Source organism: Crocodylus porosus, unplaced genomic scaffold (genome assembly GCF_001723895.1).
Source record: "Crocodylus porosus isolate Cpor-Errol unplaced genomic scaffold, CroPor_comp1, whole genome shotgun sequence".
In the NCBI taxonomy this organism is placed as follows: domain Eukaryota; kingdom Metazoa; phylum Chordata; order Crocodylia; family Crocodylidae; genus Crocodylus; species Crocodylus porosus.
The window spans coordinates 38068073-38088406 of record NW_017728907.1 but is presented as its reverse complement, the minus strand read 5'-3'; the positions used below and the strand labels follow the sequence as shown (position 1 = coordinate 38088406).

At 39.5% G+C, this 20334-nt stretch overlaps 1 protein-coding gene across 1 annotated transcript in view; it reads right to left on the bottom strand.

Annotated features, from left to right (window-relative positions):
• The window catches only part of SYDE2 (synapse defective Rho GTPase homolog 2), a 65685-nt gene extending 45357 nt beyond the window's left edge, over positions 1-20328 (bottom strand). The window contains exons 1-3 of the mRNA XM_019531170.1: positions 20212-20328; positions 12994-13713; positions 1174-2270 (exon numbers count right to left, since the gene is read on the bottom strand). Coding sequence (XP_019386715.1) covers positions 1174-2270; positions 12994-13713; positions 20212-20323 — 1929 coding nt within the window. The 5' untranslated portion in view covers positions 20324-20328. The remainder of the gene's footprint in view (positions 1-1173; positions 2271-12993; positions 13714-20211) is intronic.
• Between the last annotated feature and the right edge of the window lie 6 nt (positions 20329-20334).

The window sequence follows — 20334 nt, the reverse complement described above, 5'->3', positions numbered from 1 at the left end:
AACTTCACTGTAAGGGTGGCCAGAGCCTGGAACAGGCTCCCCAGAGAGGTGGTGCTCTCACCTTCCCTGGAAATCTTCAAGAGGAGACTGGATAGGCACCCCTGGGCTGGGGTTTTATGACCCCTCCCACCCCCAGTGCTCCTTCCTGCCCATGGCGGGGTGTCAGACTCGATGATCTGTCTAGGTCCCTTCCCACTCAGTGATTCTGTGATTCTAAGATGGTGACCAGGGAGCAGGGCACCTGTCAAGGGGCAGGGCTACCCATGCAGCCCTCGACAGCTTGCCAAAACTGGCAAAGCAGCCCCCCACCTGAAATAATTGGCTGCCCCTGCCGTAGGTGCTAACAAGCTGAAGAACAGAAACTGAAACCATAAAACACATTTTAAACAGACTGGGGGGGGGGGGAAGAAGAGTACTCACTATAACAATCTTGCTTTTACACTGGCTTTCAAAAAGGAATGAATCCAGTCACAGGGTCATCACTAATTTTCTTCACTGAAACAACTGCATGAGAATACCACTATTCCCTATAGTTTATATGGGGAATCTTGAACAACTTGGGTTTAACAGGGCTACCACATCGAAATACCTATGAAAAGTGGTCTCTCATATCTCACTGAAGTACAAACCTATATTACTCAAGATTATCAGAAGCCCATAATCAGTACGTGCTGTTCTAAAATTAGTCATTATCAAGGTAAAAAACCTGTAGTGATTGGTGTCATATCGCCTGGAAATTTCATCTACGTTTGGTATAACTAAAGTTTTGCCAAAAATTGGTGCAAAGTGACTTTCCTGGCTTGCATTATGCTTTAGGTTTGCACATTCAAAATTCTTCATTATAATTTTCCCATCACATCTGTAGGACATTCTGGTACAATAAGCCACTCACTGCGAGTTTGGAAGTTGTATGCGCTAATCTTAGCTTGCTTTAATTTGAAGGGTTATTCATGCAATTTTATTCCCCAGAATCTTAAGGGCACTATTAGCATTAAGATCCTCACCAGGTTATACTGACAGAAAGGTGAAATCAGACTACACCAAGCTGGTAGAGCTGCAAAAGGAAAACCTGAATTCCCTGTAGCCCTTTCTCTTATGCTCATACCAACAGAAAAAGATCTCCATCCACAAAAAACCTGAGATACAGAAGTATAGAAAAAATATGCACCATACCTGACAGCCTCTCTTCTCAATTTCCACAATACATTTCTGCATCAAGAGTGGTACCATCAAGCCCACATTTTCCTTCTCAACAACTTTTCGAGCATCTACTCCAAATATCACTGGTTCTCGATCTGCATCTAGACCATCAAGAGAATTCTCCCACTGTTCGATGAGGGTCAGTTTGACATAAATCAGCCCTCTAGGCTCCAGTTTGACAGCCAGCTGATGAGTCCTTGTCACTCGAAAAAGAGTAGGGAGAATCACTGTTCCATGACAGCAAACCCGATTTTTCCGTGGGGTAGGCTCCCAGCTGAAGACTACTAGCTTTAAATGCTGAGCATTTTCAAGTTCTATGTTGAAAGTGTGGTCCATATCTAAAAAGGTTGTCCTGCAGGTAAGCAAGGCTGTTCTTGCTTTGTTTACTAAATCTACCTGAATTGCGCAAAAGACATCTTTGGAGTCCATCCTTGGAGGTTTCAAATCCTCAGCACCATAGAAGTGAACACTCATGAGCCCAGATATGTACTGCGAACACTTGGGTTGGTCAGAGAAGTTGTAGTGTCTAAAAGCATCAATATCTATTTCCATTTTATTGTTGTTATTTGGAGGTATCTCTTTTCCTTTCCCACACTTGCTTTCAGATCCATGTTTACTTGATTTTGTTATAAGTTCAGGAGAGTCTCCATCACTGAGGTAACCACCTTTACTAGAAGATTTGGACCTCCTGGCATTTTTCTTCTTGTCAGTGTGTTGCGATAACACACTGCTGTCAAGGTGGTACCTACTTATCACGTTCCGGCTAGCAGCTGCTGCTGTGTTTCCAGAAGATGTCAAAGAAGTTGCATGGTTCCCATCCCGACAGTTACCTTTCGACAAAGAAGAGTTATCTGAACCATTATGGCTTGAGGTTCCTTTGACACTCAGCTTCCTGCTGAGTTCTGGTATTTTTTTCATTTTCATGGAAAGTTTTCTCACAGTTCTAGGAGATTTTATTTTATCAGGGAAAGGCCAATTAATTGATCCACCTTTTTTCAAAGGATTAGGACTTGGAGGAGAAATTTCCATTGCTGTTGTCTCAGGCTTGTTTGTAAGTACAATTCCAGATCCTTTAAAAGAAGAAAAAAGGAATACATTTTTAAAGCTACTTACTGGTAGTTTGCAGGAACAAAAATTCCTGAACTATGAAAGAAATAGCTGCTTTGTCACACTGCAATAGAAGGTGGGGTCTATTCACACAACCATCATGCAATAATTAGATGCATATGAGCATTCAGGGGGGTGCAGTTTGCCGACTTGTTCACCAAATGTAGGCAGAGGGCAAGTCAGAAGCCTGATTTGTTCCGTTCTCTGCAGGCTCTGCACAGCAAAACAAAAGGGATGGAAACTGCATAAAAACAATTCATCCATCCCACCCACTTGTGTGCTACTCCATCTGTTTGTATTGTGTCCTCAGACAAGCCTATTTAACTGTTTCATTGAGGCACAGATGCTAGAAAGCCATGGAATTAAATGGAAAGACTCTGAGATAACTACAAATATTCCCTCCTCTCTCTGAGCAGCTGTATTTTTCACCGAAGTAGAGCTGACACTTCAGTGCTTCCCTTTCTTGGTTCCTAGAGCACTGGAGAAGTTCACGGCCTCCTATATTCTTCAACATAGTTCTGCAGAGGAACATTCCCACAGCAGCCTACATCTCATGTAGCTCCTTCTGTTCCCTCTAAGACAGCATCAAAATACCACTCCATTACAGGGCAAAAGGCCTCGCAACCCTTCCCTCCCAGCTCCTCTTGGCAAGTACCAGGCCCCACATTCTGCCATGGCAAAGGGAAGATGGAATGTAGTCAGCATTCATTCCTCCCAAAAGTTTCAACTTGCCCTGCTTCTTAGATACCAACAACCCTCCCTCATTCCTGGCACAATATCCCCTTCTTGGGCCTGGAAGTCTGCCAGTTCCCAGATGAAACCCACCTGGGAAAAAGTTTCCCAGACTCAAACAAATCATGCCAACTGACACGTATGATCAAGGGGGTGGGGAAAGATTTTCATCACCTGAACAATGGGAAGAGACTGAAAAGGAATGCCGACAGACATAAGCCAAACTCAGACAGTGACGTCTGCATGCAGGACACGCACTTAACTACATGCCTGACATCCTGAAACCAGGACATTCAAGGGAATTACAGCTCAAAGCTGGTGGGCCTAAGTTTCTTCTCACTTTCACCAGTATGAATCGGGAGAAACTCTACCGAAGCCAAGTTGTTGTGTGCCCCTGATATAACTGGGGCACACAACAGGGAACTGAGACCAGTAATTCCAAACTGATCAGATGATAGTACTTACTGCTGGAGCCTTCATTCAAAGCCACCCTTTTGTCCCCCCAAGATATTTATGTTCTTCCCTAGCAGCAAAAGCGGCTATATTCAAACAGCAGCTTAGAGAATGCTACAACCTCCACCAAGACTTTAGTGCCACTTTACAAGCAGCAAGTTGTCTGTAGCTACTGTCAGGACTATAAGAAATGCACCCTCCTCCTATCCTGCCACAAAAGGAAGAGCCTCAGAATATTCAATACCCCCAAACCCCTAATTTCTACAACTATGCAGGTAATCAAAACTCTCTCCTCAGTCTTAGTAATAAAATGCATGTTCCACAGATAAATTTAGTTGCCATTTAGCTCCTGTGCTTTCTGACCACTCTTTTATTTTAAAAAAAAATTAATTAGCATAGGAAGTCACAGCCACTGAGACTGCAAACACTGGTTCCCATTTTCTGCTAAAAGGGAAAAGGCAGATCTGCAACGAGCATATGAAAATCAAGTAAGCAGCACTGTGTACAAAGATCATTCAATAAATCACATTCATTGGGATGTCTGCAATTCTGTTACTACTATTATAGTTTTTAAAAAATCATTTCAGCTTCAGTATTTGGCAATTTAGAATTCCAAAGCACTGTACAATCACAAAGTAATCTTCATAATTCCTTTGTTAATCGATTTAACTTTTCACCACATATGTAGTTAGTTTACTTTTTGCACTTCATGCAGCTTGAGGGGTGAAATCAGACATACCTGTTTCATTATTTTATTAAACCGTTAATTTATCCTTGCAAATGCTACTAAAGCTAAAGTTTTTAACAAAATGATTGCTTTAATGGTTTTCACAGAAGCAATTCCATTTTTGTTTAAAGTCTCTTGATAAAATATATTAAGTTCTGAAGAATAACCCATAAGATCTGTTTCCCCAATAACTAAATTAATTTTCTTGTTTCCTCAGTTGCAGTGTCTCACTGAAGTAGTTTTCTTGCAAGGAAAATATTTCCAGCATGCCTGCTGTGCTTTTCTGGCAAGCAGCTAGTAAGAAATGTGGTATTTGATAAAACTGGACAAAGCCTTTCCTTGTACTGCAAATCACAGCACAGTCCCACTGGTGGGCTGCTCTGAAGCATTCTATAGTAATCAGTGCCATACTTTAGCCTGCTAACATTAATCTTCCTTTTCTGTCAGAAGTCTCTAGCACAGGCTTAGAAAAGCAAGCCAACATATTAAACTTCCCTTGGTTTCATTAAAACCGAAGAGTCAATCTAACTTTCTGACTTGTGTGTCCAACTCTTGCTGCATTCAGCACTGAACAGTTAAAATGAAATGTGGCTGAGGGAAACTATAACAGTCAAAGTATTATGCAAGCTGGTATTCCCATTAGTGTTAAGCCACGTGTTGTTCCAACAAAGCCAGAAATTTGCTAAAGTATGTACATGATTTTCAAACTTTATTAATGACGAAGCTTTAAACAATCTGCAAAATTTGATCTTAATATATTCTAACAAATGTACTCTGCAATGCAGTCCACATTTTATATAGCTTCCATATAACACTGCTTGAGGAAATAAACAGCTTCTTGTTACAAGATCCTAACAAAATAGAAGGATGTTGTATAAAGACAATCTTAATTTTGCCCTTCTCTCCCCCAGCATCAGCACCTTATGATCATGCCTTTTATACTTTAAAAATATCCTGCAGGAAGGATGGCAAGAGGAAATGATATAGAGAAGGGACCAACTGTTTAAATGACTACCAGCCAGTAAGATGAAATAAACATTCTGCTTTATAATTTACTGCTTCTGATGCAGACTGCAGAAGTCAACACTTACAGGGAAAAAATCAAGTTAAAATAACATAACTGAAAGCCATTGCTTCATGCTTTGATAGTCAGCTTTACACATTTTACATATTAATTACAATGCACTCTACAGAAAGACAGCTTTGAAGAATTTCAGAGATTCGTAAGCATCAGGCAGGCTATGAGTTTTCCTGGAAGGGTGTTCTATTGAACAAAAATAACCTGCTATAAGTGCTTGAAGTGAATAATTATTCAGTTTTAGTACAACAAATTTTTGCTTGTGTAGTGTGACTGTACAAAATAATGAAGCCTTTTTAATAAGAGAAATGACCTCTAAGAAATGCTATACTTCATAAATTCATGCAAACTTCCTTCTTTTAGGGCTCTGTATATATAATCAGTGTCCATCTAGTCAAACAGGTTGGGCCCTACTGAAATTTACATCTACATAACTGTGCCCTGAGGGAATAAATTGGCTTAACTTAGTTTGAAAACTTCTAGGAACTGCTAAATGCAGCACTGTAAAAAAGCTTGTTGTATCCTGCATTAGAGCATAAAAGTTACTGTCATACTGACTGCAACAATTATGCCATTTTAAAAGCATAATCTTTGATTATTCCATTTTACATATAAAACTTTCCCCTCCATTTTCAAAACACATTCCCATTTTCTACATTTACTTTAAAAATTACCATGAAGCCTGTCATTTGTTTTGGGGGTAATGAGTTAAGATGAATGGATAACTGGCCAAGCCAAAGGTATATACCAGGTGACATCAGTCTTGTAACTGTAATAGTCTGTTACAAATATAAAAGTTAAGTATATACTGCCAATAAAAACAAAACTCATGAAACTAAAACAACTATTCAACCTAACTTTTTCCTGTAGGTTTTCCAGGAATACGCATCTTAGTAGGCATACTATATATAATCCTGAAACAATCTCTTTAAAAGTAGCACTGTGGTTACAACATCACAGTCAAGACTGAAACAGCTTTTGTGATGTTAAAAAAAACAAACAAAAAAACACATTTATTCAATAATGCAGAACATTGTAAAACAATTTTTCCTTTTTGTCTGCATTTCTCAATCTTTTTCTCAGGGCAGCAATAAACTCCAGGACATTTATAAAACCGATCAAAACAAATACACCTCAGAACTGCCCTTGTAAGACACCTCAGCAGAGGGCAGGAAAGACGCAATGGACACTTTTACACATGCTGAAGGGTGAGAAGGGGACAGTGCTTTAATTAGAGCAGCTCTGAGTCACTAATTAAAGCGCCACAGTGTTTTGTGTGTCAGCGTCCCCATGCTTCAAAATGGTGGCAGGGACACTTGAACTAAAGCTTGTTGGACAAGCTTTAGTTCAAGCACCCCCGCCACCATTTTGAAGTGCAGGGACACTGATATACGAGACACAGGAGGTTGCTGGATCGCAGTAATTACCATGCTCCAGCTGTCTGCTCTAATGCACTGTAATTACAGTGCATGGGAGCAGCCTCTGTGCTCGTGTACAGGCACTCAATATTCTTTTTATAAGATGAAAAGACAGGGCAAAATCTTTAACTCAAATAAGAGACAATCCTTTGCTGGCGTTAATTGAACTTTTGTAAAAGTAAAGGATGTGGTCCATTTAGTCTTTTTGAGCTCAAAACCTATTTAGAGGCAAAACTTTGAAGTGGCATTGTAAATAGTCTTTAATGAAGAACGTATGCCAGGCCAACTTGCGCAGGATTGGCTAACAAATAAGGAAATTCTCTCTCTCTCTCATCTATTTTGGCAAAATGGAAAGAGGAAAAGAAAGAAAATGTCTGTCTGACTTTTTCTATTTCTCCTTTTTATTAAAGGAAAGACATTTATTAATATTTTTGAAAAATGTACATGGTGAATAGATCCTTTTGAACATGCAATGAAAAATATGCTTCATTTTCTACATTAAAGTTACCATTTTTTCACCTGCACACACTGAAGGCTGTGAGTTCACTCCCTGATGATGTCTCAAAGATGGAAGTGTTTGAGTCCATCCAGCTGTAAAAAGTCTCCCCCGTGATTTTTATTATAGAAAAAAAACTTTCCTAAAAGAGGCTAGCCAGACTCTTCTGGTATCAACTATGCTGTGATAAACCCCTCCACTGAGCAGTCACCACTACCTGATGTCCCAATGGACTACGGACAAATTACTTTAAGTAGCCTACTAATTAAAAGGGCATTGAGTGAAGATTAGCCTCCAGAGAGACACAGTGCAAGAAAACCAGCTGATTTACCTGCTCTGCATCTATTACAGTAATGATTTTTACTAAACACTGTAGATGTAAGAGTAATATTTCACTAGAGGGAAGAACAAACACGTATACTAGCATCCTAACTCACTGGCCAAACACAAGTTCAAGATCTACAAGAGAGAATATTTACATGGCACAGATTCTGAGTGTCAACGCTTCTCCTGCTGTTATACACCAGGCTAAGATTCTTTCGCCAGTAACTGTTGTCATGCAAGTTGTATGACACTGGTGTCCAGCAGCTTCAGCACTTGACATTTTTAACTTGGCCTGTTTCCTGAAATTCCCAGTTCTTGCTGTCCTTTGCACAGCATAAAATCAGAAAGGTAGCATTTACTTCTTTGTGATTAATCCTTTCCCCTACTCCTCCCCATCCCCAAATAAACCAATAGGTTATATCAGAACCAAGTAAAACAGGGAGTAACTGTGTTAAAACTACTATTTCCATTCCTGTCTGGTGCATTTTTTCCCTTTTCTGCCTGTAGGACTTCTAGCAATCAAGTGACATTGCACCACAAAGATAGCCATGAAACAAAGCCCTCAAACCTTCACAAGATTTGACAAACTTGTTTTAGCTACAGTCCATAATTTATTTGTAGAAAATTTAACACTCTCTTTCCTGCTTGACTTGCTTCTCTTCCTTTTCCTATCATCACAGTAAAAGGTCACAGTGTATCATTTTTCAGAAGTGTCCAACAACCTTCGGTATTAGGGAGTTGGAGGAGCAGAGGCAGGAGCAATTCTATCCAATTTTAGAACTGACCAAGTTTCATCATAAAAAGCACCGGGGCCTGTTTAGGGCATCCCAGCCCAACATGACATTACAACCATTACACAAAAACAGTGCATATGGATGCATTTGCTGGCTCACAGAATCAAAGCTCCCTAATGCTTGGTATAAAAAACCTTAAATGTCTACAAAGCACTTTTCACTTCAAAAAGTCCCTTTCAACCCTAATTTTCTATAATTCTATGATACACAAATGCACATTTTATATGTGTGCATGTATGCACGCACATAGAGCCATAAAAACAAGCCCTCAGCTATTCACATTTCTGTGATGTTGCACAGAGGTCTCATTCTTTAGTATTTGCAGGTTATGCATGCACTGAAACAACTGTACGATTAGGATTCATCTTCAGAATACAGAATCTCATGGAAAATTAATTTCTTTAAAAAGCACAGCTGACAAATTACACAAAAGAAGTTCTCTCTCCTTCTACGCACATGCATATATACAAACACAAGCCACCATGCTTCCTTTACCTAGCATATACTTGCATCCACTGGAACTTTTCCCCCAAGCGTAAATTGACACTTCTATCCACATTTTCCAATGGAGAATCAGGTTACTTTAACTCTTATTTGTCCTAAATATAATAACTATTTCTAAGTAACTTTTAAACAACTGGTACTATTCATGAAGGAAATTCACTTTCAAATCTTTATTTACACAAGTATTACTTAGTCAAGCAGGTTATCCTGCTAACTCTGAAAGAGTAAGGATTAAAGAACAACTCAGAGGATTAGGCTCCCAAAACATATTTAAAGAAATATAATTTGGTACATTCCTGGGAAGTCATTTTAAGAGTCCCAACATTTATTTTTTGCTTAAAACTGCTTTAAGACATCTAATATTAAATAGAAATGTATTTTAACAATACACAAAAGAAAACTCATAGTAAGTGTTTTCAATCATCCCATTGTGACGAGTCTGAAAGCAAAACACGACAAACATGAAGCTAGCCTGAAAGGACTGAACTAATGGCATTTACCCAGCTGCGTGAAATGCAGTATATAAAAATCAACCAAAACCAACAGATTTCTGTCAGTTTTAAATATCTATGATATTAACAGCAACAAAATAAAAAGTGGTTTTAATTTTGTACCTATTGTGCTCTTTGCTCATACATCTTACTTTGTAGGCTAATTTTATAAAAATAAACTTTTCCCTAAACTGGGCATTTGACAGAAAATTATAGCTTAATGTGTTTGAGCGCATGCAGATATAGTCATCTAGCTGTTTCATAGCAATTGTGCCTGTAATTTTGACTCTGACGTAATACTAATAAAGTTAAATTGGCCGTGCTGTTCTTCGTGTGGTAATTTTGTGTGGATGAGCTGTCATTTTAAATCTAACTGAAAATAACTGTAGATACCTTAACAGGATTAAAACCAGTGCTAGCTACTTCTTCACAATGGAGGCAATTACTTAACAGCAGGGACTCACTTCACAATCAATTAATCCTTTCTATGCAATCACTAGTCAATGCTTGCAAAAGGAAAACCGCATCTTAAAAAGCTTAATTAACTCAATACACAGAAAAATGAACAGGAAGGGTCATCTTCAGTGTTACAGCACTTAATGACAGATATATATTAAAAAGAGCAGTTTTGCTTGAAGAAATAAAAATCACTTCTTTAATTTTAATTTTTTCCCATATATAAAAGAATGCAGTCTTTCAGAAGAAAGATATTACCTTCCACAGACAAGCCTATGAACGTCACTTCATCAATCTACTGGATAAAAAACATCATGGACTAAATACAGGCACTGGATTAATGACACATTATAACCTGCCTGATATCTGACCCCTCAGGTAAACCCTCTACTTTTTAGCAGCTATTCCCATTCTTTCTCCCTCCCCCCGCGCTCCAACCTTCTCTCATCCATTGACTATAGCTACATTTATTCCCCTTCCCTCCCCACCTGTCTCTGACTTACTGACCACCTCAGTTTACATTTTAACTGACTGGCTTTCTTGTATAGGTACTGGCCTCTGGCTACTTTACCACTCCATCCAGGAAGAGCACAAAACCATCTGCAAATGCTTCCTCAGCCTGATGAAGGGTATTTGTATCCAAAAGCTTGCAAAGAAGTAGTTTGCTAACTATGAGCTTGTCTACCAATAGATATCCAGTTTACCCAAAGAACCTTATCTACATATGCGCTGGGAGATTTATTTCATAAACACAGATCAAAATAGTGTGCAGGGCCAGCACACATGAGGCTTTCCTACAGTGATCATGCTTACTGACCTTTGTGAAGTACTTCAAGAGCTACTGGTAAAAAGTTCCATGTATGAACACTGTATTCCTCCTCCCTTTTAGCAACAAATATAAGCATGCCTATTATTTAATGCAGACTATAAATTCAAGGCATTTCCAGACAAAAATATCTTGTTTCTTTTTATTGCAATAGAAAGTCCAGCTCCAACTTATACTCTGCAGTGAACCACTAATTTTGTACATCTACTACCATATTCTAGACATGGAAAATTATAAATTTATTAGAACTTTCCATATTTTAGAACCTAATTATTGGAGGGTCAGCTTAAATCCATTCTTCCCACCTGTGGCAGGAAAGCAATGGAAAAGGGGGCATGTGATGGGGCAAGTGGGGACAAGGACAGCCAGCCTGACCTTTACCCTTTGTCCCCACTACTTACCTCCCCCACTGCCCATCGCCTTTCTTCCACTGGTGTCCCCAGGTGGTCTGGACTTGCTCCTACTCTGTGCTGCAGGGAGTAGCTCTGAAGCAATTCCAGCTCAGCCTGGGACAGCATCAGCAGTGCATTGTCCTTACAGGCTCTACCACCTGCCTAGATCTCCTCCAACATCTCTTGCTGGCAGAGAGCTGATGCTGGAAGGAGGTATCCATGTGCTGCTGCTGCTGTCCGTGGCCTAGCCCTGCCAGCACTACCACTCCCCACAGCCCTCCCCACAGCCCCCAGCTAGAATAGTTTAACTCCTACCTGATGCAGGCATGGGGGGAGCCACAGAGCCAGTCCTGGCTGCAGGTATAAGCTATGGCAGTATGCAGGCTCCTCCTTCCCTGGTTCCGCTCCCCTTCCTACCACACTAGTTACATACATCATAGTTACTTAAGAGGAACAAGTCACTTAATTTGAGAACTGGATGCAGCTAAAAACCTGTTTTAATTTAAGTCTCTAACAACAACCAATATTAACCTGTGACATTAATATCCCCATTTGATACAGCAAAACTGAGGATGAAAATTTAAGCCGCTTGCCTAAGGACACAAGAAGCGCATCTACACATGTATAGTAATGCACGGCAATAAGCCATGAAGCTTACTGCTGCTGGGCACGTGTCTGCACATGTGCCTAGGATTGCAGCATGTTGAGCTGGGGTGCAGCAGCCCCAGCTGGCAGGGGGTTCCAGGGTTCAACCTGCCAGGCCGAGGCTGCTCCCTCTAGCTCAACATGCTGCAGAGGGACTAGCTAGGGCACCAAGGTGCTTCAGCAAGGGCTAGCCAAAAGGTGTACTGTACTGCCTTGCTGCAGAGTAAATTAGTTTACTCCAGCCTAATAGGGGCGCATGTGTAGACACTGAGATGTTTACTGAACAGCTAATTAGTCAACTGCACAGTAAATATCTTTTGTAGACATGCCGAAGGTAAATCAGTGCCAGATTTGGAATTAGAACTCATGAGTTCCATGCCTTCCATTCCTGTACTCAAACCACACCTCATTTGCCTGACTGAATATTACAGGTCAGAGAGAAAACCAAGTCATATAATCTGGTCAATGAGAAATTAATCTTTTCAAAACCCAAGACAAAACTTTAATATAATACTAATTCACACATTAGTTAAAACAATTATTAACACTGGAATAGTAAATATGTAGATGAAAAAGTGAAAAATATGCCTCACCTGTCTGTTAGAATTTTCTGATGGAGACATGGGGTATATAAATGTATTTGAACTTCCAGAAAGGCTTTGATAAAAATGCAATGCAAGAAATTCCTGAGGAAATTGAGCTACTGCAGGGCTAAAGTTCAAGATCCAGGGTTAGCTGATGGCTAAGACCAGAAGCATATTCATTTCTTCTCTCCATCTACAGGACTGTAAACTAAGTTCACTGTATAAGATTCTTATTCTTGACGGGGCGTGAACCCCAAAGATCCATATCAGTATTTCCAGTTCCAGGAAGAGTTCAGAGACAACTAGAATTTCAAGAAACTCACAAATTTTTACATGCCAAAAGAGTAAATTTAAAAGTCATCATATTAAAGATGGAATTCTACATCACGTTACGAGATGTTTTTGAGATATAAGTACATTTCCACTCTGAAAGCAGATTTACATTGTAGATAAAGGCCAAAAGTCGGTGTTCAAAAAGTTAGACATCAGAATTCATGCTCAGACATAAATGGCCTGCTTTTCAAGGGGCTGAGTACCTGGAGTTCTTTTGTGCAACTTGTAGGTGTTCAGCATCTCTGAATATTCAAGATGCCTATTTGGATACCTAATTCTATTAACCCAATCTTGAAAACAACGGCAAAACTTTCCATTAATTGTATTAAAATATTCACATTAAGGATGAGAAAGTTTAAGTTACTGTAAAAAGAAAATGAAGAGTAACATTCCAGACCCATGGAATGAAGAGTACACTCCAGACCCATCTTACCTGTCAAAGGATTTTTAAGTGTAGGACACTCCTCTATAGCTGACCCACTCTGAGTCTTGCACACAAACCTCTGCTTGTGCAGCTGCATGTGCTCCATGGAATGAATGGAATCTGCTTGATTAATTTCACTGGACCGAGCAGATGGACTGTCCCCTGCACACTCTGAGGAGCTTGAAAGGTCTTCACTGTGCCCCACTACTTTAGTCAAGTCACTTCCAGGCAACACCTTGTAATTGGCAGTTTGGGAGTCTAAATTAACGGTGTTATTCCCAGCAGAAAGATGGACTCTAGGGAAGTCAGAATCATCCTCTTCAGGGATTGGATTGTACCATATTTCTCCTTCATCATCTGCATCATTATCCTCACTGAAATCTAAAGTACTATTTCTCAGCATCGAAGGACTTGGACTGTTTTGGACAGTGTTTACAGAATTGCAGGCTCCTACAGAACATTCCTGTCCTACCGGTGATTCCAAAGGAACCTGTGCCATTTTAGATTCAGATAAGGGACTTGGAGACTTGGGTACCTGGGTAATAGCTCCTTGCATTTTCTTACAATCATCTTCTTCCATATTAAGGGCCCTTAGAGTACTTTGGTGCAGCCAGTTACGTTTCTTAGAAACTGTGATGCTGTTTATCTGTGACCTGTGCTCAGGGACTTCAGCAGCCTTCCGGAGTTTGTATTCTCTATTTGTTGATACGTACACATTCTCAATTAAATCTGTTAACAAAGAAAGGGGCAGGGAAGGTAAGGGAAAGATGCTTAGAACATTATCTTAGTTTTAATAACCACACAGAACAACATAGATGATCTTATCGCTCCCACATTAGACAGGTCTGAAAGTACAAAGAATATCCTAGTGTCACTGTGAAATTCAGTTTTAGTCCATCAAAAGGAAAGCGCACATGCAGTTAAGCAAAAAAGAAGTCTAACTTGTCTGACCATATTTTTAACACTAGGTAATATAGAATGCAGAACACTGACTATAAATGCCAACATAACAGTGCTGTTGAAAGGTCACTGCATAGTAGATGGAAAGAACTGCTTATTCTGATTAAGAGTTGTTTTGAAAAAGTAGAAAAATCCTTAAGTTCTACAACAGGAATCTAGAAAAAACAGAATCTTTGAAACAGTTGAAGTTATCAGTTTTATTTTTTATTGAAGAAAGCAGCATATGAATTAATTTTTAAGAACAAAATAGTATACTATTTCATCATTCCAGAGGTAGTTCACTGTAAATAGAAAATTTTAAATACCCTTCTCTAAGTGAAATAAGGGACAAACACAGTGAAAGTCTTTAATCATTAATTGAAAACAAAATATTTTATATAATGACTACCTATAGATTCTGTGCACTAGATCACAGCTGCATGAATTCAGTTTAAAGGTACTCTAACTATAGCACAGAAAAAGGCACATGTCTTTTCAGCATAACACTTTAATATAACTTTAACAATCAGGTTCAATCCTACTAAATGGAACTAAAGATCATAAACACTTCAACTACTAGCAAGTATTTGTAAGATGGGGCTCTCTGTTTAAAAATTAGTGCATCCAAGCCTACACTCTGACTTTTCAAATGAAAATGTTTTTTTCCCCTATACTGTATGAAAACTGAACCCTACAAATCCAGAAACCACTTAAGTAGAAGGACACTGATTTCAGTGAAAGTTAAACCAAGCCTATAATGAAGATCCAGAATGACATGCTTGCAATTTCATAACGTAATCTGGATTTATGTGCACCTTCTCCTTCCACTGTAGCCAGCCTCCCCAAAAAAGGTATTTTGTTCTATTTTATACTAAAGACATTTTTTTTTTTAGCAAAAATGTGCTGCAAGCTTACAAGTGTTTTAGTACCAGCACTCTTCAGAAAATGGTTCATAGAATATCCCTTCAAAGCACACACATCAAGGGTTTAATTATTAACAAGGGACAGAACACCTTCCCTCTTGTTCCATCTTCATAGCTGAATAATACTGACAGATGCATTCTCTATAAGGGGAAGACTCAGGACCCCGAAGGCTCGAGTCCGCATTTGATAATGTTGGAAAACACATTTGGTATATCATAAATACAATATATTTAGCTACAAACATGATGTGCACACTGGTATTAATATCACAGAACACTTAATTCACTTGAAACATCCGAATAGACTCAGTGAAATGCATTGCTGAACCGGGGCCTAAATGGGGGAAAAAAACAGTGTTAGAAATGCTAAATTATCCAGCAACATAAATTTATCTCCATGGAATCATTTAATCAATTGGCAACACATTCTTTCTTTCCCCATTCCACAGTCTATGAAATGCGAACATGCCTCACACAATTTTACTGTTACTCACAGAAGATGGAGGGGATAGGATGACTCCTTATATAAAACTTGCAGAAGATATAAAACCAACTCTATATCCCTAGAAATCAGTTTTGACTAGATAGATTAGTTGACAACTTACCCAAGAAGTCTTTTGGCTTAACACTGGAAGAGCTACTGAAAGCATGTTTGTACTTGTGTTACATTCCAAGAATATGCACATAGGAAAACAGAACAACTGCCTCCCCCGCAGTCGAACAATCTCATGTTCCTATTGGTACTGAATATTAAAGCTAATAAATATTTCATGATACACATGGTATTCACAACTATGGCCTTACAAAAGTGACAAGTGTTCTCAGAGAAATAACAAACATTCTGTTCCCAGTGGAAAGATCATCATAGTTCATCATTAAGCCTGTGAGAGATGTACCAGTAATTTCAAAAATGGCTAAAACTAGCTAATGTCCAAGTATGGCTCCAACAGGGAATTCATTACTTATAGTATGTGCATACAAAATTACCAAATATTCTCTCATCTAGCCTTTATGTCTCCTTTAACATGCCACCCACAATGTAGTCATTTCTAACATATTGAAAGATTATCACTGAAACGCAAACTTTAAATGTTTAATTAGTAATGTTACTTTCCATGTGTCAATGTCTTAACATGCTACTGTATAAACAAATGTGTAAATGATACTATGTTTAGAATGAGACTCATACACAAGATCACTTTACAGACAAGTTCTGGTCTTAATACCCCAAATTAAGTGCATCAAATATACTTCTACTCCACTTATTGAAAAGCCCTTAAGCAACCATTTTTTTCAGTTCTTTGATTATCTTGATAAACTTCATATTTAATCCAAAATTCAGGTTCCAGTATTTCAGTAGATAAATAAGTAGTACACCCTATCCAAGATCAGGAAGAATATATTCATTGGCCATATAAGTTTACTATGTTATAGCTCTACTGGAACTATGCACTGTCTGTACAGTATAATTAAAAAGATTCCTTCTAATTATATTCATTTTAAATTTCCCTTGAATAGATGTAGAAGAGTGCATACAGACAGCACTCAGTGTTCTTTACACAACCAACATTTAAAATACCTTTGCTAACTACTTTAACAATTATGTTTTCTGAGGAAGTATTGGTTTGCAAGGATTTAGGGGGATTTAACACAGCTGAACTTTCAACCATATATGCCCCTAAAACAAAATTTCACCTAAAATGCTCCTAAAGCAAATATCAAAAACCTTAAAGTACATTTCCTACCATTCGTGTCCAGACTGTATTGGTAAACTGCTTAAAACAGTGAAAAAAAATATCTGATAAGTGACCAACATAAAGGTTGTGTCCAGACAACTAGTGGCAGTGCATCATGTGCTGCTAGTTGTCCACAGGGAATACCTGTGCCATGCATGCTCTGGCACAAAGCATGTTACTCTGGGGTGGGGTAGGGGAGGCTGGACCCAGCACTGATCTGGCCCCGGCAGCCTTACCTGGGGGCCTCCTGGGGCTGCAGAAGCAGCAATTCTGCTGCACAGAGCCTGGCCGGCAGCAGAGTACAGCTCTAGTCACCCAGGCAGTGCACACTGCCACCGCGTAAGCCACTCCACTTTTTTTTCCCCCCCACAGGTATTTTTGGACCTCTGGATATTGCCAAGGGTAAAAAACAAACAAAAAAAAAACAACACACCTCCGTGCTGCTCCCTTGCAACGTAGAAAACAACTGAACATGCGGTATGTAGTGCCACATACAGCACAGCTGTGCTTTTTTGGACACTGCCAGAGAGTATATGGTCAATTAAAACAACTGAATAGAGTAGTTAAGAAAAAGCCTAGAATGATACCCAATTTTGTGTCTGAACTCTGCTGCAGCTTTCACTTGAGGTAATAAATTGCAATCATCCTTACATTTCATTATATTGGATGTGAATATTGGGAGTTGTTTTAAATCATTGCTAATACTTACTTCAAGTGTACTGTGCGAGTTAAGCTCAATTAGCCTAGCTACCCCACCACAAAGAAACACCAGGTTAGACAAATCCTTTGTTTAAAACTACTACAGTGCCAATTAGCTTTTTCCCCTTTGGTAAAGGATCTTACATCTCAGATACTGATGTCTAATATTTTTGTCTACAATATAAGAAAGCTAAAAAAGCAAGTTGAAATAAGTACCTCTAACTACTTTCCTTACTATTCTGGCTCCAGACAATTACATCTGCTGTTTCGAGAATTTATACTTGATATCATACAACATGTGCAGACAGATATTACACAAAACCTGAAATATTTAAACACGGGTACAGTATGTGCCTGGCATGCACTTTCTACATCTGATGGCTATTTTAAAATCTTCAACTTTTCCAGCAACACCCTGAGTTCCTACCTTATATTTTAAACAGATGGAACATACAAGAATTATATTTCCACAACAAAAAGCTCTCTCACTTCCTGCATTGCATAGAAGTCTGTGCCCTTAAGGTTTAGTTAAGAGAGTTTACAACCCTCAGAAATGCAGGCTCTTAAAAATTATACTCAGGTCCAAGTATACAAACCAATCATATGTCTGGAATTGAGGCCTTAGGCTACCTTTTACTCCTAAAGCAGAGAAAATTTGACGTCTACACTACAGTGGCTCCTTTCAATTCACAGCCGAGTACCACGGTTACCAGCTGTTTGTTAAGGCTTACAAAAGGAAAATACAATTAAATGTGTTCAGAATTTGTGAACAGTCTTAAGTCATGCACAAGTGACAATATGTACCACTGTGTCACAATTCTGAATTTTAAAAATAGCATCCTAGGCCTGTTATAGAGTTAGTAACTATCAAAACTGCTATTGTCAAATTCATTTGTAGTATTACAAAAATGCAGTGACTCTTAATTAAGTCAGAACCAGCTAGAACAGCGTGCTTCATTTAAACTCATCATTTGACTGTAACTTCTGGAAATGACAGTCATCTTTGCAATACTGCATTTCTCCTTACATAGTCTCAGACTGTTGTCCTACAATCCCACCTCCTTCCCTTTAGTAGAATGTATAATCACCAAATGCAGTGGCCCCAATTTTTTGAGAGGCATCTTTGCATTCCCAAAACTGTCACAACGGAACATGGAGGACCACAGAGAAAATGGACACAAACCTTTCAGGGTGCTATATAAAAATCTGCACTTGGATCTCTCCCCAATCTATTTTGTAAAATGTCTATCTAATGCAGCTCACTCATTTATAATATCTACAATATCTAATTGGTTTTAAACCCATGCAAAAAAGGTTACATTTCTTAATGTCAAGTACACTAAAATGTGAACTTGTTGAACTAATTTTTAATTAGTCACCAATAGCAGTAAAACAGTGAAGCTATGCAATAACATGGGAGTTCAGCCCTACCTGCCCAAGGTGCCATGAGGGTTTTGTACCCTATGCTGAATCTCTTGCCTTGACTACTACCCTGGGATCATCACCAGAGTTTAGTTAGCCAGTTTAAAAGTAGGTTGAATACAGCTACCTGACCTGCAATTACACCTCTGGATACAGAAATACCCTAAAAGAGCCTAAAAAGATTACTTAGCAAGTCCATCGATGTAATTTGAAGACAATCAATACTATCATAGCTTCAGCAGGAATCATCTCACAGAAATGGGATGGTCATGCATATCCTTTAACTTCTGTTCCAAGCACCAGTTTTATTTCTAAACTATAAAGGGGAAAATAAAGGTTTCTGCCCAAAAGGCTCCAGTTCAATGCTTAGTTCTTTCTCTCAAATAACTTTCAACTCATCTTGTCATCTATGGATGGGAAAGTGATGAAATCATTCTTTCAAAAACAAATAAAAAAACAGCTGGTGGGGTTGGGTCATAACACCTACTTGCAGGCACAAGGCCTAGTTTTTTATTACTTGAAATCAAGGGTACGTTTTGCTTACTAGCTGTGTGCATACACTATTCCAACAAAACATGGCATTCTAGCTTTGCAAGCTGGTCTTGTTTGGATATTAACATGAGATTACAATGAATTGGGAAAAGAGTTCCCATATTTTTGCTTTTACTATGATCCATTGAACTGCAAGTTTCATACAGCCCTCTAAAACAAACAGAAAACCTTTAAAACACCAGAATTTAGATTGTGCTAGACTGTAATTCAAATCTAGGTAAGAATTGCAAAATTTCAAGTAATTCAAAAAAACCAAACAAACGAACAACCAAAGTCCGAAGAATGATGAAATAAGCAACCATATGATAAGAGCGAGGGAATGGGAAGTTAAAATCTACATAAAACACTGAACAAAGCAAAGATCCTCAACTGTGCAATCTCTTACTCACATGAACTGCCTTTACTCCCAAAATCAAGAGTTGGAAGAAGCAGTTAGTTGCAAGGGAACAAAGCCCTATATCTGGATACACAAAATCCCACTGTACTTGCCTGCATCCAGTTAAAAACCAAAACAGGCTCTGGTAGAAAGTGAGTCTGCAAAAAGGAGTGAAAAACCAGTCCTATCCCAGTGGCCGGCTAGTACCTGCATTTGAACCCACAGGTTTGAACGAAAGTCTAATGAAAGCCAAGTTATCTGCCAAGTGGGGATGGCTTAAACATGCACAACTGTACACATGTTGGGGGGGGGGCATTTATCCATGCCACTCACTGCTCATATTTAACACCAGCACCGCGATGGACTGATCAATTAAAACAAACGAGACTGACGGACTCTCCCACCCTCCTGTAGTCAAGTGCCCGGCACCGCGACCCCACTAGGCCACAGGCAGGAGCCCGGGCGGAGGACAAAGCCGCCGAGGAGCCGAGGGCCGGCGGGGCGGGAGCTTTGCGACTCCGCGCACCTGGCCCCGGCGCCGGGCTCTTCCCGCAGCCTCCCGCGGCCCTGCCCCGCGTACCTTGCGGGCCGCCGCTGCCCCCGTAGGGGTGTCCGGGGGCGCCGGCTCCTGTCCCGCGCTGCGCCCGCCTGCCCCGCAGCTTGGACAGCGTCCTGCGTAGCGGGTCGGCCATGCCCGCCCCTC